Genomic DNA, 24678 nt, shown 5'->3' on the forward strand with positions numbered 1-24678 from the left:
CAACAGCCGCTGTGATTGGTCCAGCCGTTTGCCGTTGTAGGTGGGCGTGACCATTTGCGATTTTAAAAATGGGGGGTAAAATGTACGCTTAATAATGAGTAACATTTTGTTAAAAACACGAAAAGGACCACGATGGGCGGGACCTGGACCGTTTTTTTTAATGAAATTTTGAATTATCACACGAGGAGGCGACGAGTGTGTGTTGAAAATTTCAGCTCTTTAGGCTTGGTAGATCCGAAGATATTAAGCGTCAAAGATTACGAATAATATAAACAGACAATAAAAGTTTATAAAAACACTCAAGTACCATCACCTCGTACTGCAGTATAGGTGATTTAGATAGATCGGGCCGTGTCCGTCCGCTGCTCGCCAAGTTGCATTGGCTTCCAGTTACTGAACGAATATATAAGGTCGCTCTCAGGGGCCGTCCATAAATGACGTCACGCACCTGGGGGTGGGGGGGTCAGACATTTGTGACGATGTGTGACGAGGGGGGGTTTGAGAAATGTGACGTCACATCAAAATGCGTAACTTTAAATAAATATAGACAACACGTTCTTTTAATTAAATAGACTTTTTAATCAATGTTTTCTCCTACAACATCAGAGTGCAGCGCCACATTAAATACGCACTACAATGACAATAGTTAGGTTTTTTCGGTAAAGTCACGTATGTAAAAATAAATAATTAAAATTATAGAAATAGTTATAGAAATAAAATTATAATTTTAAACATCGAATATTGAAAATAATAGAAATAATAATATAAATAAAATAATTCTGTTATTCTATTATTTTTATTATTTCTTTTTACCTACGTGACTTTACTGAAAGAACCTAAAATTATGAATCCTTGCAGTCACGAAAGTTTCAAATCTAGAAGTTTAAAGCAATTTGAAGCATGTTTTATTTGGGGGGGGGGGGGCAGAGCTTTGTGACGTCATATTTGAGACGGGGTCTGACTTTTTGTGACGCCGTGTGACGAGGAGGGGGGGGTTCAAAAATCGTCCAAAATCGCATGACGTCATTTATGGACAGCCTCTCATTGCACATAAAGTGCTTGCCGCAAATGAACCACAATACCTTGCTGGTTTCGTCAAGGAGCATAAACCTTCACACGAACTCCAGTCATTCTCGCAGCGACTTTTGGCTCTAGCCAAATCATTTCCTTTAGAACCGCTTTTTGTGTTTAGTTTGTTGTCCTATTAGCACGGTTGGCTACGTACGGTGCGAAAGAAGTTCGCACATACAACAATCCTTATCAACGTAGCAAAAAAAAAACTGTGTCTAATGGCCACCATTAATGAACAGGAGTGCCTTGGGTAGGGCAGCCTTGGATAGGGCAGCCTTGGGTAGGGCAGCCTTGGGTAGGGCAGCCTTGGATAGGGCAGCCTTGGGCAGGGGCAGTCGAGAGTGCAGGGCAGTCGAGACGAGACCGGTGTGCGGAGGCGGCTATCCCCGGTTCATGGGGAGCGCGGAGGAAACGACAGCTGAAGCATACAGCCCCAGGGGCGTTTGGCCGAGGATGGGAAGAGAGGAGGGGGGGGGGCCCGTGTGTGAGAACATGACTGTGGGGGCGTCAAAACTACTTCCACATGGTAGCCTGTTGCTTTTGCAGTCTCACTTTACGTTTTTTTTTTGGTGGGGGGGGGGGGTCAGAGCCATTATAGCGTGGTGCTGACTAATTTGGAGCGGTGCAGCGGACGGTTACATAATTTATGAAGGCAAAGTGTGCTGCACGGCACTGTTTGTTGTAGATCAATGATAAAGACTGTTTTAATCCTCCTGCTTCTGCCGCTGCTGCTCCTCTAGCTGTTTGCCAGGCATTTTTTTTTCAAAAGCACCGTTATAACGAATCACGGTGGTCTGTTTTAACAGTTTGACAAATCTCGCTCGTTGATTTTTAGTGTTGAGTTCTTTCTTTCGCAGCGAAGGTCTTGTACGAATAAAGATTCGAATGAGGAATTTTGAAGTTGGACAAATAGGCTGCGCTGAGATGCTCTTTCGACTTTATTAAATTCTTAACGCTTATTACTTCAGCCTTTAAACTTGGTTGGCAACCACCTACAGACAGGTGGTGAAAACGTAGCGACAAACATCCTTCATTTTAATGGCAATGAATGAGAGTTGTGTATTTATTTCCCGCTTTACAAGACGCAGATAAGAAAGGCTTATTACCTTGTGTGGAATTTCCTGTTTTACCTCTTACGTCCCTTTAAGAAGTGTCGGTTGATGTCACGAATGAGGTCATCAAAACGTTCACTTTAAATCGCTGCAAAAAAGTGTTCAAAGGAGGGATGCAAGGTGCAGCCATGCAATCGCTTGCCAACTCCACTGCTGGTGGAAGAGCCTCTGCTCGACAGAGCTATTAGAGTTCCCTCCATCAGCCTTGAAACCAGGTTGACAATCACCGACAGACAGAGAGATCCGCTCTGGTGACAGTGGTCAGTTCTTTCCATGCTAGCCAGACCTCCTGGAAGATGTGTGAGGAGCCACAATTTTCCTGGTAGGAACCTCCTGGTTACACCAGCCCACAGGGGAGTATTGTGTCCGTCCGTCGTGCTGGGAGGGGCTGAGTGGGGAGGGAGGGGCTGGGTGGGGAGGGTGGGGCTGGGTGGGGAGGGGTTGGGTGGGGAGAGGCTGGTCACCCCGTGGTGCCCTTATAAAACTCAACGTTTAACCTACTCACTCCGGCTTGTGCCCGCCCTCACAGTCGGGCATATTTGCGGAATACACCACGCCGCCGTTGACCCTGGCCATTGACCGAGCAACCCAACGTTCCTACCAGCTCTTTCCGCATGAATGTATTAAACCACCACACACGACCTGCCGATCAATGAACTGTGGTGCGCTCGTTTTTCCTGCTGGGTGGACAGAGGTGGAGAAAGGGGTGTAGGAAGCTGTGTTCATCGGTTCGGTTTCTCGTCTAGCCGGTTAAAAAAGGAAACCTCGCTGTTGCATGGCTCCGTCCTTATGAATGTAACAGGATTACAGCCCCAGCATATCTTGATGAATAATTTAGTTTAAACTTAAAATATCCCACACATGAATGTTGAAATATGTTGCTCGTGTGTGTGTTTTGGTGTGAAAGGTGTTTGCGGCGCTTTCCCTTGCAGCATTTTCACCGCCAGCTTCTGAATATGCCAAAGTTGATCTCGTTATGTAAAAAAAAAAATCTAGTTATCTTACTTATGTTGATACTAAAATTGACAAAACAAAAAAGTGCGCAGTTCACAAGATCACATTAGTAAATTTTACCCGGATAATTAGAAGCAGATGTTTTTTTTTAATTGTTGTCTTTCCACGTCCCTCTAATTAGCTCTGTCGGCTATGTACATTGCGAAAGAATTTCAACATACATACGTCTTAACCATATAAATACCATCACAACCATATAAAACATTCAACTACCACGATAACGTTGCACCTCCATAATGTTTTTATTCTTCTTGTCAAATCAGGCAAATTGTTAATTAAAGAATGCTTGTACTTTGCACGTGTATTCCTACATACCCAAAATGTGCTCATTTATATAACAATTTACTCGGTTTTTCCATCTCCTGCGCTCAATACCATGTTTCGTGTTGCTGACGTTTTACCAAGGTAGTAAATTGCAGAATATTGTGTTCATCTGAATGGCCTTGGGACCAATTCGACGATTTGCGCTTGTGGACAATTATTTTGAGCTCATTCCGTCACACACGTTACACGGTGTGCAGGTTTCAGAAAGAATAACACTGCTGTGCACAGTTTTAGTCCCTATGTTATGGTAGAACGCCAAGGTCTACATTTCATTCCGACCAGTACTGTTGATGGCAGAGTTTGTATGTTGCGTCTGCTGCCAGAGCTGTAATGTGCTCAAGAGTGCAACACGTGATACTGCTACCCCCTTGCTGCGAAGTGAAACCTTATTTTTAAATCCTTTATATTAAGTTCACTTGCTTGCTTGCTTGCGCGCTTACGACCGTGCAAATCTTTTGGTCGTTTTTTAACCCACTTCCCGGGATCCAATCGAGCTGACATTTTGCACACAGACTCGTTGTGCGTGACAATTTATTTTCGTGAAACATTTTTTCCAAAATGTTATACTTTTTAGGAAAAAATAAATTATATTTAATTACCAATTGCTTAATGGTGGCAGGCAATCATCTGACCCATAGGTGGCAGCCATCTCAAGCCAGAGGACGAGAGGACTCTAGCCGCCACGCATATAAAGGATTTATAGTGAAAAACTTTGTTTTTACGGGTTATATTATTCTTCATCAACGCCACTGTCTACGGCGATCACAGGAGTATCTTATTTATAAAAAAAATATATGTATTAGAAATATAAATTCACATATGATAAAGAAGCCTCTTGTGGGGATGGTGGCTTTGACTCAAGAAGAGGTTTATACCAGGGTACAAAAACCTAGTCTATGCATTTGCAATGGAATAACACTCGACACTTCTAACCTGCCTCTGAGCCACTCAGAGGCAAGGTCACAGGAGTGCATTATCGCGACCAGAAGTGGCGGAGGCGTTGGTGAAAATTCCACATTGGTATGGCGTGATCTGAGTTCAAATCCTAGTGGAGGGAGTCAACAAAAGTAATCTCTCCAGCATTGATAAGATTGGTATCATGTTATGCAGACATACTGTCTGTTATGCTTTTGAATTCAGTTCTTTAAAACTACTTTTTGTGTTTAGTTTGTTGTCCTTCCCCTGCACCTCCAATGAGCATGGTTGGCTACGTACAATGCGAAAGAAGTTTAACATATATATGCATAAACTGGTCCCCATGGTTTTAATGAGCACCACAGCTACCATATTTGGTGTTTGTACGTGTGTTTTATTGTCAGTCCGAATTCAGCCATTGCCCCAAGCCTCCTGTGGTTTTAATCCATGCTCTTTCTGGTCCTCCCTGTGACTGGTTAGGTTCAGCAGCGTGTTCCCGAGCCTGAACGTGGCAGTCAAGCGCCGGGAGCAGGCCCTGCAGGAATGCAAGAAACTCCAGGCCAAGTTGGAGAAGTACGAGGAGCGTGAAAAGACGGGACCAAACATTGCCAAGACACATCAGGTGTGTTGGTTTGTTTTATTGTGTGCGGCGGCCTTGGCAGCAATTCATATGAAGTATGTTTTGGGTGATTATCATAAAAACCATGTACATAGATACTCTGAGCACTACCTGGTTAAGATAATAATACTTTATTTAATCGTATTGTGACCCCAGAAATATGATAACCCTTCAACATATGGAGGGTGTAATTTTTTTCAAGCATTCTGGAGTTAGCCTCTTGAGATCAAAGTCGGTGTCCACCTGCGCAAATGAATGAGAAATGTGGCCCTGATCCAGTGGCTACAATTCCACATTCCCATGAAGGAGGCCGGGTCTTATAGCACAACTGTTCTGATTTTCTACCAAGCGATATGAATTTTATAGACCCCAAACAGATAATGAGCTGAGTTCACTCCCAACTAGGATTAAAGTCCCAACCTTGCAATTGTCCAGTAATCTAACCACATTACCACACAGCCAGATTAAATAACTTTTTTTTATTTCGCTACGTACGGTGCGAAAGAAGTTCAACATACATTGCCAATTAATGACTGCTACAAAAAAAATATGGGAAGATGAGTGACAAATTTATGCAGATGTAAATAAGTCTTCCTTAAGTATCAAGTGAAACTTGTTTTTTAGCCGAGGCTACAAACGACCGGGATGCGCTCTTTGATGCTGTGTTTATATTTGAATAGTTTAAATAACACAAAAGGGGAGGTTAAAATATATGCCTGATTTAGTTTGCCACAAACATTCTGAACACGTGTTTTTAGTCCTGTGTAAAACACTGTTTATACATTTTTGTGGGCTACAGGAATGCACCAAACTTATCTCCTCTGCATACAAAAATGTTTATTGTTAGAATGAAAATATCCTTAATTTTTTTTATCTGTGGTTGTCTCATGGAATGTGGAATTTTTACTCCTGACTCCAGGGTTGCCAGTATCGATAGGGTTATTGCCTTTCGCTCATTTGATTGTAAATAGACTTATCCATGGATAATCCACATACGTGTAAACGCATCGATCAAAAATGCATCAACACGGGACGTTACAGTTAGAGGATTTAAATAAATTACGAACATCATTGAGCTCCCGTGAATGTAATTAAAGGACATTCGGAAATTGTGGATTTCAACACCTCCCGAATTGTTCGTTGAGTGACCATCGGTGTCATTGTAACCACAAGAATGACAAACACTCGAACAGCCACAATACGCTTTTACATTTGTATGATCAAACGAGATTTCACCTGCCGTTGTGTTCATGAAAAAAACCAGAACATTTTTTCATTGCCTCGTGTTTGTTGTTTTATGTTAACGATAACGTCAAATAAGCCCTTAAATCTGCCCTCGTGTTTTTTTAAGTTTGGTTGGTAACTACTTAAAATGTTTAGAGATTGTTCCATTCGAATGAGAAACATCAATACAATAGTATGAAGAAATAGTACTCAATTTTTCGTGTGGGGAAAAAAAATACCGCGCAGATTTACTGTAATATTTATGAAGAAGACTGATTTAAAACAAAAAAATCCAAAACAAGTCTGAAATGTGTAGAATTGTAGAGTTAGGGATTATGGAGATAAGCAGATTTTTTTACACACTTTTATTTAACTCACTCCGTCTGTTGTCGTATCCTCAAAAAATCTTCTAACTCAAATTATACCCACTTCCCAATGTGCTATCGACTGCAAACGTGTTATACTTATGTCACACTGATGACAAGACTATATTCTATCATTAAAATCTAAGAATATATATTTTTAAACAATTTACACGCTTTTTTATTTAACTCACTCTGTTGTATCCTCAAATCTTGTAACTCAATTTCAACCGTCTTCTCAATGTCGTATCGACTGCAAACTTGGTATAGGTGTGTCATACTGATGACAATGCCATATTCTATCATTGAAAATTTAAATATATATTTTTAAACGATCTTTTTTACGGCTCTAATTGTCCACGCTCAACTCACGTTGGCTGTAAATCACCACGGTCCCTTACATCACGGCAAGCCTCGAGGAGCCACGCCGAGGGGCGGGGGATGTGGAAGGAGGGGAGGGGCGATGGGGGAAGGGGGCAGGGGGAGGGGCAGCTCGGACAGGACATTTCATTAAAGCGTGTTTTAAAAAAAAAGTATTTTGAAATATTTTATTTCATTATAGCTTGAGCCCTACACCTGAATGGTGAATTTTTTTTAATGTAAATGCCTTTTAGTCATAGGGGTTGTTTGACCATACTTCACTATACTGATCAGTGCGGATTAAAGAAGGGTAGTGCCAGAATTAGTTCAGATATCACTTGACACGTCGATGAGAGGGGCGCTGCAGTGGTGTGATGTTAACTCCCTCGCCTGGTATTTAGGAAGTCCTGGGTTCTATCCTGACCCTGACGCCTGCTGTATATTTGGAGTTTGCTTGTTCTCCCTGTGGTCACGTGGATTTTTCTCCGGGACCTCTGTTGTTTTCCTCCACGTATAGAATCGCGCGTTTAGAGTATTTGGCTGCTATAAGTTCCCACGTGATAAGCCACTTCGTTGAGCTATCATTTGTGGCCAGGTCGCTTCTGAAAAAGAGCTATATAGCTCAGTGGGACTTATCTGGTAAAATAATGATCGTTTTAGGTAAAATTTGACACTTATTTTAGCTGTGACCGCGAATAAAACTCAGGCCACCAATTTCAGGGCACAATGCGCTTACACTGTCGCCACTCAACACCAAAGAACATTGGCTTAGTAATGTATTGAAAATGTTTGTATTCTACAATTGTCGCGTATTCATCAGATGTAACAGATATGAATAACATTTAAGGATTTGTGTATATAAAATATAAATTCATCATCATTAGTCATGCTGCATTTACTGCGGAATAAAGGCCTTTGGTGTCCTTGTGATGCCAATATCCATCTCGCTCGCGAACAGGAACTCATCTCATCGACGTGTCATCCTTTCTCTGTCTTTCAGTCGTAATTCTAAGCATAAATCTGTCCTTATCTGCGTACTTTTTAGCTTTTGTTCCATTTTCCTTTGTCAGTGTCTGTTTCTGATCAACTGTCTGCATCGGGCACATTGGTGTGTAGATTTTTGTTATCCAAAATCAGCTTTTGCGTCAGCAAGCTCTTCTGTCGTTCGCCTCTTCATTTCAGAATTTTAATTTCAGTGAACCTTTGAACGATTGCCCTCATTACTCAGTTTGCGGCCCTCCCAATGATTATTTTTACAGCATCAGTGCCACCGTCCGCGGAAGCCTTCTTCATGATGTCCATTTAGCATTGCACGAAATCACAACGCATTCTGAAAACGTGTTAATTTATACTGTGATAATTATTGTGAATGCAACCGAGGAACGAATCTGTACAGTGGTATTTGGTGGCAGTGAATTATCAGTACCGTGCGTTTCTCGCAGAGCAGACACAGCGCTCCTCTGCCTTCAACTGGGATCTTTGATGACGTGCGCCGACACACTCGACAAAGATCCCCCGTGTAGCCTCAACAGACTTTTGGGGCAAGTGCTGTTAGTGAGCACCTATGAAAGCCGGCACTGCACACGAAAGGGGTGGATGGCCAGCACCACGCCCGGCCGCCTTTGTCTCCCCAGCGGCGATGTTTACACACCGCACCAGGTACTCATTTGAGGCTGAGTATGTATGTTGAACTTACTTTTCACCGTACATAGCCAACCGTACAAATGTATGTGTATGAGTCGACCTAGGGGAGGCCCAGGACCGGTTCAGATAATCGTCACTGGTGTTGTCTGTGAGCGGGAATCGAACCCGGGTCGCTGGGTTTGTAGCGCAGTGCGCTAACCGTTACGCTACCGCTCCACTCTGTGCATTCAGATATGCCACACGCACCCCATGGACATGAAATATAAATACAGTACCTAAGAGCTCAAAGATATGTTTTTATCGTAAATTAAACATGTAATAGTATGCAGTAACGAAATTGTGTGATATTACTTTTAAGTAATTGTTTAATATTGCTATTACATGGTTTTAGCGAATTTTTCAATTACCTGCAAATTACCTAATTAACTAATTGTGTAAACCACATGGCAACATCACGACCCCCCCCCTACCACCCCCTCCCCCCACTAGCAGACTCTACGTCTGTGAATCATAGCGTGTTGATGATGCTTATTAGAGTGACACCAATTCCAATTGTACTAATAATTATAAAATATTGGAAGTTGCATTGGGTTTCATTATTACATTTTTATCTCATTACCATGGTAAACCACATCATCTGTGGATAGTATGCTCAGCTCACTCACGTTTATGAGTTAAAATCCCAGTCACGATCATCTCAGCCCATGACTTTGTGCAGAGCGTACAATTGTCGCCCTTTGTAGAGCCACAGAGTATGGTATTTGGCCTACTCTTTCACATGCCCTATGTCATGGAAGAAGTGGGAGTAGCCACACTTTATCCCACCAACACACTACCTGCCAATTAACCAACTGTGGGTGCATCCATTTATACTGCTGGGTGGACAGAGGCCGAGGGATTTACCAAACGTGCCCCGTTGCATCAACTGTTGCGCTGGGAGATCGGACCAAACCGGCGACCTCTGGATTCCGGTTTCTGCGTGCTGATCACCGTTAAACCACGGCAGCATCCGAGCCCCCCGCAGCAGCGTTGAGATTTCTCTGTCGCTGCTTCACGGCTCGTGAAAGAGATGTGCATACTGCACTACAATGGTTTGCAAAGAAATGTGCTTTTATATATATTTTTTTTTATATTCAAAAGCGCATTTGTAAGGTATATGCATTTTTAAAAAGTGCATCGCTTTGTGAATTACATTGTGACTCTGTTGCATAACTTTACCTCCGTTATTTAAAGATGTACTCCCATGTGTGTGATTACAACCTTGGCTGTGCACATACACATTTAGGCATGTCTTGCGGTCCACTGTGGTTCACTGTTGACTTGCAGCATGCCTTGCCCGTTAGGTTGCATCATTACTTTTTTGTGTGTTTTTTTCCTTAGCCTAGCTGCTCTGGTCAAAAGTGTAGTAAGGAGGTCATTCCTGTTTGGCACATGTGGAAGTGTGTGTATGTATGCATGTGCAAACGGGAGCTTGTATGTGTTTGTAATCGTGTAAGGTTAACGAGAGGGATCACATTTATGCTGTTGCTTGCGTGGCAACATTGCACCGTGCGCCTTGCAAGACACAGGAAACAAACGTAACGACAGGGGCAAGCACACAGTCGGAAGGCGCAAAGGGGACGAATTAAAAAGGGCAACATCATCGGCAAAAAAACTACTTGGGAGAGATTGGACCCACTGATCCCACGGGTAACTATCATCGGCGCTAGAGACTCCCCTAAGACCATCGCCAATAACTCTCAGGGTGGTCACTTGGCTGGGGTTGGGCGTGTTGGTAATCAGAGGTGGTCATCAAAGGTGGTCACTGGCTGGAGGTGGCCACTGGCTGGTGTTGACGGTATCTAAAATGAACAATACCGTTGTATGCTCAACTTCGTTCGCACCGTACGTAGCCAACCATGCTAATCAAAGGTACGGTAGAGGTACAACAAACTAAACACAAAAAAGCAATTCGAAAGACATTCGTTTTCAATCCAGTATTGCATAGTTTCAGTGGCTCCCTAATATCGGAATAAAGAGCGTTCCAGACGCCGCAGAAGTGCTTCAGGTGAGGCTCACTAAGCTATACAGCTATTTTTCAAAAGTCATCTGACCAAAATGATAGCCCAACAAAAAGTGGCTTATCCTGTGTAAACTCCCTCGCCTGGTATACAGGAGGTTATGGGTTCGATCCCGACCCTGACGCCTGCTGTATATTTGGAGTTTGCATGTCTCTCTATCCGTGGTGGCGTGTATTTTTCTCCGGGTCCTCCGGTTTTTCCTTCCAAATTTTCCCTCCACATTTAGAATCAACATGTTTTTAGTGTATTTGTCTGCTGTAAATCTCCACGTGGATAAGCCACTTCGTTGAGCTATCATTTGTGCCCAGGTCTATTCTGAAAAGAGCTATGTAGCTCAGTGAGCGTTACCTGGTAAAATAACATATATTTTAGTTTATAGTTTTAGTTGACCCCTACCATAGGAATGTGGAATTTCCAACTCAAGGCTGCTCGTGGAGATGAGTATCGCCACTCCGTACAGCAGGGGATTGTTTTAGCTTGCAATCAAGACGCCTGTTTGTTGTTCCAGGATGCTGGAAAGTCAAGTTTTATGGAAACTTAGTGGTTAATATAATAAGAAAATCAGATGAGTAGATTAAAAAATGTTCTTTGAAGGTCAAAGATCATCCAACCATTATCGTCTTGCAATTTTCCAAAGGTCATTCTGGTTTGAATTACGCTGCATGGGTCGATACAGTATTTGCTCATTTTTAAAAGAAGAAGACGTTTGTACAGAGACAGATGTGTTACAAACTTATCAGGTAGTGACACCGTACTTTTACTGGATCGCGCTAATGAAAGTGCTTAACCCACCAGAATGTTCTGAATCCGTATCCCAGACGGGAATGAACGTGACCCATCATTCTTACATGCTGGTTAAAAGTAATACTGTTTTGTGGGAAGTGAACAAACTGGTCCACAGCATAGGCATGTGGATATGTATTCAGTGGCTCCACAGCAGCCAACAAAGATCAACACCAACCCATTCCTTGTCTGAGCAGGGTGTTACATAATCTACTTCATTGCATATTTTAAAAACGGTTATGTTTTCTCATATATATACACACACTTCTTGTTAAATGAGCACAATTAATTTTGACATTCGAATTTTCCTCTGCTTTTGGTACGCACTGGCGATCGAGCTGGCCATGTGTTTTGGCAGGAAGTGAGTAAGCATGGCCATACATAGCCAAATCCGTTCTCATTCCACCCACCCACCCACACCCTGGACCTGATTGAAGTAAGATGTGGTGGACATTGGCACTAGGGGACTAAACGTATAAAACAAACACAAAAATCCCCACCTTATCTCCCCTGCCCTTTACATCGCCCCCCCCCCCCCCCATAAACTTCTTAGCAGTCACTAACGGGTAACATACCAGCGAAGCCGCTTCGCACGTTGTAGAAGCACTTTTATTATTTTTACTGGATGGTTTAATAAATGGATGGTCGCCCCGAGACCCTGGCTTGCCTGCAGATGTCTTTGGATCATATCATGCTTAATGCCCCCTTGAAAAGATATGCACTTGGGCCAAGAGGCTGCGTAGTTTCTGTCACCCAAGCCGGGACGTGTTGGGTGTTCCTTACTGCGCCTGACACCTCGCAGGCGTCGGGGTCAATACCGAGTGCTGAGATGTAAACGGTTCAAAGTCTGTTCCACTTGAGTCAGCTGCTTTACTCTCTCTCGTGAGCCCCCCTGAGCTTTGTTGCCTTCTGAGCGCAATGCATTCTTGGTAAGCCGTAGAGCCCCACCGTGTTATTTGCCACGACATGCGCCTTTATAGGTACTTTTCTTAAACTGAGTGTGTAAAAAGAAAAGAAAAATACCTGCAGTTACCCACCGGACTCAGTAGAGAGGGCACTGAGTTTCCTTTTTCATTATATTTTTTTGCATTTAATTGAGAATATGTGTGTGTGTGCACATCATACATGTGTAGTGACTGTACTTCATTAGACCTCCTTTGCCAGTACCAAAATATAATAATAGGGTTTTTCCCATTTTTTTCTGGCAACAAAACTGAAACCTTTTTACAAGGATTCATGTCTGCATTAACCACAATACTTGCAGTTAAAATGCAAACAAAAAACATACCATGATAATATATGCATTGTCCTTAAAACTGATTGGTCCACACCAAGGGACGGCTTTCTTTTGAGCCTCGACCCAATTGGTGCTCGACTAGAGGACGCCAAAAGGCGTACAGCTCAAAGACAATGCACTATCAAAGTAATGAGGGCTCGGAGTGAGCATCTACATCATTAGACCTCCTTTGCCAGTACCAAAATATAGGGGGAAAACCCTATTATTATTATTATTGTGACTGTACTTGTCACTGTGTGGTGCCGGGACTTGCGAAGTCACGGCCGGTAATGTTGTCATTGCGGGCAGCCCGGCTTGCGGGCTGCAGTACCAACCCTAGCAGTGGTTGGGTGAGCGCTGGTTAGCGCGAAGGCACCGCGAGCAGTGTGGGGTGCCGGCTCCCAGTGAGGGAGCGAGAGTGAGCGTCAGCCAGCCAGCCAGGGTTACTCTGGGGCATGACACACTGGTTGACCTGTTGTCACGTTACCGGACGATACTGGAGGGGGGGCCACCGGTGGACGGGGGCCGAGGGACGGTCACGTGGTCCCGGAGAGCTCTCGGGAACATTTGAGAAGGGGCCCGAGGTCGGCGTTACGAAGATCCACGTCGGGGAGAAGAAGCCTCTAGCCACGCGGTCCGGGACCCAGCTTGTGGTCCGGACCGGGATAGCGAACCGTGTCTAGTTCTGCCGTAGCGTGGTTAGATGGGCGTTCGAGACCCACGCGTAGGTTGTGTTATGTTGGTGCTGTTGTGTGAATAAATAGTGTTGCTTCCAAGATAACGTCTGCGACTCAGTTGGACTCACTGCACATGTGTAAACGTGTGTTTGCTGAACAACCAAGGTGGCTTGTTAGTTCAGGGGTCAGGGGCACTGAACCGGCACCATTGAGGTTTCTGGGTTTGATTCCCAGTTTCAGCCACAATTTATCAGTCTGGGTTATTAAGTTGATGGTCACATATGACTTAATGAAAAAAGCTGATTTTCTTTTTAGTTTTGACTACCATGGAATGAGTGATCTTTTTACTTATACCCTCTGGCGTGCTCTGTTCTGATGTTGCCGTTTCCTCCATACGGATTATTCTGATGTCGTTGTTGTTCGTGTTCTCTGCTGATGTACCACGGATCCTCCTTTGAAAACTATTTGCTTGTCAGAAGTAGCTCTATGATATCATCTTCTGTGGGCCATTCTCTCTGACATGGAGTGATAGAGTGCACTGTAAGAGTACCAAATGGACACTTCTTTTCGGGACATGACGCTAATAATCACACTTGGTAATACAATTGAGAATGTTTTCTGTACGTTTTAAATAAGATACTTAAAATTTATCAATATGCAGTCATTGTATCATCGGTAATAGAGGTTTTTTTTGCTTAGATCACATAAATATAAACTTGTCGTTAAACCCGCCACCACTCGACGCAGCCAATTAGTCGCGAAAGACTACGAATTAAATTGATTAATCAGAACAATAATCTATAGAATAATCGATAAAGGCTGGAACTTCAAATTTCAACACAGCCTCAAAGAAGCACCAGGTGCAGTGTGTCGCCATCTTCACTGGAGAACCCAAGGTAGCCTGACACAGTGCTCACCACATACTTGCCTTAATAGGTGCTCACTAACAATACTCGACTCCTTTCATCTGTACTCAGTGAAGCAGTCTCACAGCAGGGCAAAACAGACTCGTCACACAGCTCAAGTTTGCACCTGTCCTTCCGTTATCACAGAGTCCATCTGTCACAAGACCACAGTTGTGGGTGAGACGAATTCAAGACTGTGGTAATCGTCATGCTATGGAGAGTTTGGTGCCCTGTGTTGGGAATAATGCACAAAAACACTTTAATAATTTTTATACTTGAAACAAAAATGTACGTAGCATATCAACTCTCATTAACTGTCCATCACGTGGCTCCCTCTTTGTTTCTGGCCACCTTCACCTCTTTACCGCTGTGCAACCGAGCCGTGCAGGGCCCAGCCTGGCATGGCTTAGGAGGCACCAGGTTGTTGGTTTTTTTACACCGCAGAACCCCGAGCAGTGTCGCTGATGTCGCACGCAATGGAAAAGTCGAGTCGCCCTGTTTGGCTCGAGGCGGGATTCAGATTTCTTGTGATGCCTTAGTTTCACAGATTGGTTCTGTTTCGATTTAAAGCTTTCGTGACTGCAGGGATTCATCTTCTTGGTTCTTTCGGTAAAGTCACGTAGTAGGGAAGTAATAAAATAATAAATAAAACAATAATAAAAATAATATTATTTTATTATGTTTTATTTTTATTATTTTATTACTTCCCTACTACGTGACTTTACCGAAAGAATCAAGAAGATTGGTTCTGGTTTGGCTCTGCAAAACAGCCGGTGTTGAAGGGCTAAGTGGTTGAGCAATAGAGAGAAAGGCTCCATGAAGGCATCTTCATCTGTGTGTCTTCTTTATGGGGAGCATTCGTGTAGCGGTTAGCGCACCGCGCTACAAACCTGGTGGCCCGACTTCAATTCCCGCTCACGGCCAACATCACCAGTGACGATTATCTGAATGGATTATGGGCCTCCCCTAGGACGACTCGGCCTCAAATGAGTACCTGGTGCGGTATGTAAACATCACCACTGGAGTGACAAAGACGGCCGGCCGTGCTGCTGACCACCCACCCCCTCGTGTGTGGTACCAATCTTCATAGGTGCTCGCTGACAGCACTTGCCCCAACAGTCTGTGAAGGCTCTGTGGGGGATCTTTGTATTTGCATGCGTACGCACATAGGTGCTTGCTAACAGCACTTGCCCCAACAGTGTGTTAAGGCTATAGGTGCTTGCTAACAGCACTTGCCCCAACAGTCTGTTAAGGCTCTGTGGGGATCTTTGTATTTGCATGTGTACACACATAGGTGCTTGCTAACAGCACTTGCCCCAACAGTGTGTGTAAGGCTCTACAGATGATCTTTGTATTTGCATGTGTACGCACATAGGTGCTCGCTAACAGCACTTGCCCTCAACAGTGTGTGTAAGGCTCTGTGGGGGATCTTTGTCTTTCCATGTCTGCACACAGTCGCGTGAGGAGCTGAAGCCCGTGCGCGATGAGTTCGAACAGAGGAACAAGGCCCTGCTGGAGGAGATGCCTCAGCTCTACACAAGCCGAGCGGAGTACTTCCAGCCCAGCTTTGAGGCGCTCGTGCGCTCACAGGTATGCCCAGAGGCCCACACACTGTGCTCAGCGCAGCTGGGATCACGGTCGGAAGGTCGTGAGTTCAGCCGAGGCTATCCGATTCGTTCAGTAATCGACGGGAGTCGTACGTATGTACGTCTGAACGTCTTTCGCACCGTACGTAGCTCTCCCATGCCTGTTGGAGCAGGGTAACACTTATCCTCCAATGTGGGGGAGTGGAGTGGTGGCGCTGTGACTTACGATATGCGTTACGAACCCAGAACGTGAGTTGGATTCCCGACCACGGCTCACATCAGTTGTGAGTGAAATCTGAACCCGTCCAGTCACCAACCCGCACTGACGTTTATGGTGAAGTATAGTCGAACGTACTCCATGACCCATTCACGTTGGGGAGGCCTTCATTTACCAGCAGATTGACATGTGACTTTGAATTCGTATTATTACTATTATTATCCGTTGAACTGCAGAATCCGCACATATCGTGCGTTGCACCCATTGTCTTGAGTGGTTGTCATGATGCAACCTTGCAACAAATGGAACTGCCCCTCGTTGCCATGCCCGTGGAAAAGGGCAAAAACTCCGCAAGAAAGGTCTTCACGGAGCCCCCAGGGAGATTGATAAGCAAAGCGGCTCGTTTATTTTAAGGAGGCACGGTGTCGTTCACAATTATCGTCTCTCTCGTCTTCAACCCACACTGAACGAGGGTGGCTACGCCGTTCTAATGAGAAGTATAGATGTTATCACAGAAAAAATGTGTGTGTCCTTTACGAAGATGTTAAAGCACCCGTGTCATAAAGTACCCATTTGCATGCTCATGGAATAGTGTCATTCTCATCAGGATTATTATAGCCAAGAATAACACATTCCTGCGGAGGGAGCTGGTAGGAACGTTGGGTTGCTCGGTCAATGGCCAGGGTCAACGGCGGCGTGGTGTATTCCGCAAATATGGCCGACTGTGAGGGCGGGCACAAGCCGGCGTGAGTAGGTTTTATAAGGCCACCACGGGGTGACCAGCCCCTCCCCACCCAGTCCCTCCCCACCCTCCCCACCCAGCCCCATCCCCACCCAGCCCCTCCCCACACTCCCCACCTAGCCCCACCCTCCCCACCCAGCCCCTCCCCACCCTCCCCTTCCCACCCAGCCCCTCCCTGCACGACGGACAGATGGACACAATAATCCCCTGTGGGCTGATGGAACCAGTGGGTTCGAACTCACTACACTACCCGTAAAATCGCCTTGCATACCCTCTAATCAGATATCAATCTAATCAGATATCATAAACTAAGCTGCTTTTGAGCCTGGATAGGGCTCGGATGGGTGAACGGCATGTATAACAGGTGTCAGGCAATTTTATTGGCAGCAGAGGGCAGTGCATCAAAATCCAGTGTCGTATTGTACTCGTACGCTTTCACATCTATGCTCCCCATCTTCACTGTTCACCCATACTGACCATCGTGGTGAAGTATGGTCAATTCACCCCTGCCACCCATACGGCACGAGGGGCGGCGTGCATCCAGAAAGTGGATCATGGCTTATTGCACAATTAGAATGACGAGATATCGTTAGTAGGGTGGCACACTCGATAAAATGCTTGTGGTTACAATGCAGGTTGTGATGTCACATGATGTTGACTTAGCCGATCATTTTTCCCAACGTCGACAGTATTATTGCCACAATGTTGGCCTGACATTCAGCTTCTATTTGTTGCTGTTAAACTCAATAATTAAATATACGCATGGTTGTGCTCTTGCACATGCACGGAACTTGCACACACTGCACTGATTTAATTCGGTGAGTATATGCGTGTGTGTTTGGGTGTAGAGTGGGGAGCGGTGGCGCAGTGCTCAGCACGCTGTGCTATGAACCCCGTGACCCAAGTTCAATTCCCGTTCACGGCCCACACCAACGACGATTATCAAAACCGGTCCTGGGCCTCACCTCGGTCGACTCAGCCTCAAACGAGTAACTGGTTAAGTGTGTTAACATCGCCACTCAGGAGACAAAGGTGACCAGGTGTTGTGCTGGCCACCCACCCCATTGTGTCCCGTGCCAGCCTTCATATGTGCTCGCAAACAGCATTTGCCCCAACAGTCTGTTAAGGCTATACGGGAGATCTTTGAAACCGCAATAGTTTGTATTTTTCGGACTGAATCATAGCAAACAGGGAACACCCTTATTTCTGGAAAAGGAGTGGCAGTAGCAAATCATTCTCAGAATGCAACGCCTTGCTTTGGTTAATCAGAGGTGCATTTTTCTCCAGATCCTTAGATTTTTCCCTTCACATGTAGAAACATGCCTTGAGAGTATTTGGCTGCTACACATTTCCCCTTGATAAGCCACTTTGTTGAGCTATCATTTGTGGCCAGGTCACTTCTGAAAAGCAGCTATATAGCTCAGTGGGCCTTACCTGATGAAATAAACATTTAAGTTAATAGTTGAAACTAGATTCAAAGGAGGTCTCATGATGTAGATGCTCACTCCGAGCTCGCATTACTTTGATAGTGCATTTTCTTTGAGCTGTACGCCTTTTGGCGTCCTCTGGTCTAGCACCGTTTGAGACGAGGCTCAAAAGAAAGCTGTCTCTGGTGTGGACCAATCAGTTTCAAGGAGAATGCATATATTATCAGTGTGTTTTTTGTTTATATTCTGACCACAAGTATTGTGGTTAATGCAGACATGATTCCTTGTGAAAAGGTGTCAGTTTTGTTGAAAGAAAAAAAGGGGAAAAACCTAATCTTATATGTTTGGTACTTGCAAAGGAGGTCTCATGATAAGACGGCCCTCTTTTCTTCCACGTGAGACTCACTTGTTTCTTGAACTTCATCCTGATCCTATTCTACTGTTAAAAGACAAACCTCATCTATTCGCACTAAATCCTGGAGTGGAAATGGTGAAGCAGCTTTGAAAATAAAAGGAAAATATATGTTGTGAACAGTCGTAGCTTCATGGCGTATCGAAGCCGTGGGGTTTTGTTTTTTGCACAGCATATACCACGACAGTGAAAAATTATGAACAGTTGGTTGAGACTTAATAGTTGACGTGTGAATAGATGAGGGTTACCTGTGATGGAATTTTTTCAATTTTCTCCCTTGTCGCTGCAACATTGCACCACGCATATAATTCTCCTGCCACCTGTATATACAAAAGAAGTGTAAAACCTATTCTCACCTTCCAAATTCTCTGATCATCCTTCACCCACTCCCCCTTGACCTGATGTCACTTGTACATCCATTCCCAACGCAGTTATGCGTGGTTACTTTACAAACACAATTTATACTCCATTGGATGTCTCTTTTTTTTCTGAACTAGCACTTATTAGTTACAATAGTCGAGCAAAATAGACGAGAAGCAAATCGTCGCTTCTGTGGTGGCCTTGAATATTAAGGAGTGATAATACTCCGTATTTTCATGATACCATTTCAATCAGCTGCTCCAGGCTATGAGAACACGAACTTAGCTTCAGGTTAAAGGTACTAAAGATGCAGCCCTGCAATTGCTTGCCCACTGCTACTGCTGTTGGAAGTGCCCCGAACTCGAGGGGGCTCCATAGAGGCCCCCATCTGGAGGGTTATTTCGCCGAATTTGTCTGAGCTATTCTTAGGTTTTTTCGGTAAAGTCACGTAGGTAAAAAAATTAAATTAATAAAAGTAAAATACAAATATTTTATTTTTATTTTACTTTTTATTTTATTTACTTTTATTAATTTTAATTTTTACCGACGTGACTTTACCGAAAAATCCTAAGAAAATGAATACTTGCAGTCACGAAAGCTTCAAATCTAGAATTGTCTGAGCTAGCCAGACGTATTAGAAGAGTTGCGTGTAAACCCCCACTCCACGTGGCCTGCCAACTGCCGAACTGACCAACTGTGTTGTACCCATTTATTTCCGATGGCAGAACAGAGGCGGGGGTGGGTGGCATTTTCGAAACTGCAAGTGCTCCGTTTTAATTATTGCTGCCTTAATACACGTAGGAAAATGCTTGCGTGATTTTTATTTTCGCCAATTGTTTGTCATCTTCGTTGTTTCTATGAAATTATACCAATTGAAATTCTGAAAATTATAACCACAAGTTTGTCTTGGTTCTCATGGCTCATTTTAATATGATGAGTTACTTATCCCTAGCCTAACAGCTGCCTTGAGGGAAGTCACACCCAAAAAAAACAAATAGCTGCTTTGTCTAGACTATGTATCACATGCTGCCTGACAGTTTTAAGGGTTCATTCGTTCGTTTCTCAGTCCGCTTGTCCTGGTGAGAGTCGCGGCGTCAGCATATCGAGGAGGGTGGTCCAGACCTCCTTTTCCCTTGCGACAGAATCTATCTCTTCCCGGGAATTCCCAGGTGTTCCCAGGCCAGCTGAGCGACATAGTCCCGCCAGCGTGTACTGGGCTGGCCCCGGGGTCTTCGCCCAGTGAGACGTACCCGGTAGAGTTCCAGGGGGAGTCTATTGGGGGGCATCCTTACCAGGTGCCCGAACCACCTCAACTGGCTCCTCTTGATCTGGAGGAGCAGCGGTTTGATTCTGAGGCTTTCCCGGATTACGGAGCTCCTCATCCGATCACAGAAAGTGAGCCCGGCAACCCTGCGGAGAAACCTCATTTCGGCCTCTTGTACCCGCGATCTCATCCTTTCGGTCATTACTCAAAGCTCATGACCATAGGTGAGGGTGGGAATGTAGATCGACCTGTAAACCGAGAACTTTGTTCGAGAACTCAGCTCCCGCTTTACTACCACGGAATGGTGCAGTGCCCGCAACACCGTGGACACCGCACCGATCCCCCGTCCGAATCTCCCGCTGCCACTTACCATCACTCTTGAAAGAGACCCCGAGGAACTTAAACTCCTCCACTAAGGGCGGCTGGTCCGCCCTCACCTGGAGAGAACAATCCACCATCTCCCGGGAGTGCATGCTGGAGATAACAGACTGATGAGGCAAAGAGGAAAGGACAATGTCATCTGCAAAAAGCAGCGACGTCACCGCCATGCCCCCATATTGGATACTCTTCGTACCTCGGCTGCGGCTTCATATCCTGTCCATAAAATCACAACGGGAGTGGAGACAAGATGCACCCACCATGAACGACTTTGATTTAACACCAAGAATACAGGCAAAGCTCTCACTTTGGGAATACAGAGACCGGATACAGCACAAAAGCAGCACCAGTACATCATACTTCCGCAGCACCTCCCACAAGACATTGCAGGGAGCACGGTCATATGCCTTCTCCAAGTCTACAAAGCAAAGGTAGACGGGAGAAGCATACTCCCATGACCCCTCAAATATCTGTGAGAGGGAAAAGGGCTGGTCCATTGTTCCACGACCAATGACAGGATCCACATCGTTCCTCCTGAATCTGCGGCTCGACGACCGGGCAGAGCCTCCTCTCTAGCACTGTGACATCAGCTTTACCTGAGACGCATAGGAGTATGATTCCTCTATAGTTGGAGCACACCCTCTGGTCCCCTTTTCTTAAAATGGGAACCACCCCTCCTGTTTGCCAATCCAGAGGCACTGTACCCGCCTTCCATGCAATATTGAAGAGGCGTGTTAACCACGACACTCCGAAACTGTATGGAGGGCCGTATGGTGCTAGCTACGTGAAATGGGCAATGCACGGTGTGAGTCGTACCCTTGTTAGACTACGGAGTTCAGCGCGTAAAGAATATAATTGTACGTGCTGTATATATTAGGGAGGTTATTGAATGGTGGACCAGAGTCAAGATTACGTGACATAGATGGAGAGCGAGGTCAGGTTGGAGTGCTTTTGCACGACTGAACCTGTGCATAATTAGGAAAGTTTCCAATCATTGCATATCAGAATCAGAATCTTCGAGACCGGAGTAATCTGATGAGCTCCAAAGCTCTTTTTCACAGATGTCATGGAGAACATTACCACCTGCTAAGCCATGGATTGGAAGCATGCACACTCACAAAGATATCAGAACAACAGTTGGATACTCTTTGGTTCTTTCGGTAAAGTCACGTAGGTATAAAATAATATAAATCACGACGTTTCGGGCGCAACACAAGCGTCCGTCATCAGGTGGGAACGCACGGTCTGCTGCTGATGCAGACTGTTTTAAAAGGTTTATTTTATACCTACGTGACTTTACCGAAAGAACCAAAGAATATGGATTCCTGCAGTCACGAAAGCTTCAAATCAAAACAGTTGGATAGATGCATACTGGAAAATATATTCAAAGACGGCAAGAATAACAAATCGATCAGATAGCAAAAAACGAACGAGGCATGATCGTGAATGTTAATCATTGCAAAAGGGTTGATTCCCCATGGGCAAGATTGATGAATTAATGGCAACCAAGACAGGGAACTTGTCAAGAGGATGACCACCTTGGAGATGACGATACATCTCGCTTCCGCAATGAGCTCAAGGAGCATAAGCCGTCACACGAAGTCCAGTCATCCTCGCAACGGTGGCTTTTGGCTAACCATCGAACAAAGACGGTGACTGCATCGCGCGCTTTCAGACGCGCTTCTGCGGCTGTCTGCAACGCCTTTCCGATTTTCGCACTTTTAAATCTAGAATGAAAACTTTTTTTTATTTAGAACTGATTTTAGTGTTTAGTTTCTTGTCCTTCTTCCGCATCTCCGATCAGTACGGTTGGCTACGTACGGTGCGAAAGAAGTTCAACATGCATACACGTATGTGCAGGAACTGTGTATTATGACATCGGGCAACAGTGAGGGATTGCAATGGCATGTGCAGGCCTTTGTCCATCAGTGGATAGAACATGGCTGACGATGACAAATTTTGATACACAGCCCTGTAGCCAGCAGCTAGGATTGAACATTTGTATTTTCTCGGATCAATGATTGTTTTGATAATGCAATTAAATATCACCAAATAGCTTTTTAAATGCAGGCTTCTTTTATGTGTCACAAGGGGGTAGAGGGACAACATTTAATCAGCAACTGCCTTGCACTCAGCGGAGAACACTCCACTCTTCATGCACCTGTAAATGGCAATGATCAAATGCACCGGTGAGTGCTTTTTGCCTGAACCTCTAACGTGCAAGAGTCACGCGTAAGCCGACTGCAAATTACCGGAAAGGCATTTAGATTTTCGAATGCACGAAGTTTGAACCCGCTGAACTTGACTCTTTATTATTATTTGCCTGATTTTGAAAGAAGGGAAAATTTGAATGCTTTTCACGTGCGCGCCATTAATTGGGGCGTCGCAGCCCGTGCTTGAGGGTACGAAAGAGAGGAAGCGTCTTCTCCTCGCCGAACGAACACTCGGCCCGCACGCTGCCCGCACTCGATGCGCCATCGTGGCCACCACCGGCGGCGCTCGGCCGTCTCCTTGTTGTTGACTTGGCAGCTCTCGGCTCCGCGCCGAGCGATGATGGCCGTTCGGATGTAACACTGCAGCCGGGGCCGAACAGTGTCGACCGTCGGTGCCGCACACAACCGACCGCTGGGACAAGTGCTGTTAGCGAGCCACCCTAATGTGGAAGCCGCGTCACTCTCGATCGAGAGAGTCGACGTGAATCGCCTCTGCCGGTCTCTTGACACGTGCCCCGTGCACTGATTGCGTGCGGTGGTGGGGAGTGTGGGGGGAGTTGTCGTGTAGCTTGGAGGCGCTGACGTACACGAGGTGGCTCCGGCCCCGGGCATTAGGCCACGCACAAAAGCGAGAACGTGTGGAGGGGGGGTTAGCAATCATGTGCATTAATGCACTGCTTAATTAGTTCTCTAAATACACCGCGACCCCTGCGCGCACCTTGCTTTGTGTGTGCCACCTGCTGCGATTTCACCTACAAGTGGCGTGAAACGGGCCCCGAATTAAGTGAAGAAGGATTGATTAGCGGCTCCGCAGCATTTTGTTTGTTTAAAGTGGACTCGCTGAGAGAAGCCGCTTTTTTTACGTGCATGGCGTGTGCACGTGTCTGTGTGCACTTATGTGTGTGTATGAGTGTGAGTGCATGCACGCGAGCACCTATGAAGGGCAACACGGCGCACGAGGGGGCGGGTGACCAGCACCACCTCCGGCCGTCTCTGTCTCCCCAGTGGCGATGTTTACACATCGCACCAGGTACTCATTTGAGGCTGAGTCGACCTGGGGGAGACCCATGACCGATTCAGATAATTGTGACTGGTGTTGGCCGTGAGCGGGAATTGAACTCGGGTCGCCGGGTTTGTAGAGCAGCACGCTAATCACGCTACACTACCGCTCCCCTTCATAGGTACTCGCTAACAGCACTTGTCCCTCCAGTCTGTCAAGGTTATATGGGGGAGCTTTGTCTTTGCGCGTGCGTGTGAGTATTCGTTTGGGAAGCAGCAGTGTGCTTGTTTCACTGTGGTGTAAAACCAGCACAGACAATCGTTCTCGTAGATGGGCCTCATCCAGCAGTGTCTCGATTATCAATTGGATGGCCGATCATCACAATCTGGGGATCAGCCGAGCCCATGGTCCCACCTGGACCACTAACATGAGCAGCACCGTGCGCGGAGCCAGGAGCGGTGCCCTCTGGAGGAATGGGCCCCACGAATGTGAACACGGAATTATGAGCAGTGCTGGCACAGGGCTGTCAGTGGAGATGAACGCACCCGCTCGGGCATACTGGACCCAGGGAGACACTGAGTTTGTGCAGATGTGCCAAAGAAGTGGCTGTCGGTGTTGATGCCTGGCTTGGGCCTCGCCTCGGTTAACTTTGCCAAAAGTGTACCCGTCGCAATACGTAAACACGAGTACCTAGAACACAACTGTAACCAACTGTGCTGTTGAACTCCCACTC

At 45.5% G+C, this 24678-nt stretch overlaps 1 protein-coding gene across 1 annotated transcript in view; it reads left to right on the top strand.

Moving 5' to 3' along the window:
• BIN3 (bridging integrator 3) overlaps positions 1-24678 on the top strand; it is a 155642-nt gene that overhangs the window by 115546 nt on the left and 15418 nt on the right. The window contains exons 7-8 of the mRNA XM_061556558.1: positions 4917-5058; positions 15802-15936. Coding sequence (XP_061412542.1) covers positions 4917-5058; positions 15802-15936 — 277 coding nt within the window. The remainder of the gene's footprint in view (positions 1-4916; positions 5059-15801; positions 15937-24678) is intronic.

The sequence above is a fragment of the Lethenteron reissneri genome, chromosome 22, assembly GCF_015708825.2.
Source record: "Lethenteron reissneri isolate LAM-NWPU_2019-01 chromosome 22, ASM1570882v1, whole genome shotgun sequence".
Taxonomy (NCBI): Eukaryota; Metazoa; Chordata; class Hyperoartia; order Petromyzontiformes; family Petromyzontidae; genus Lethenteron; species Lethenteron reissneri.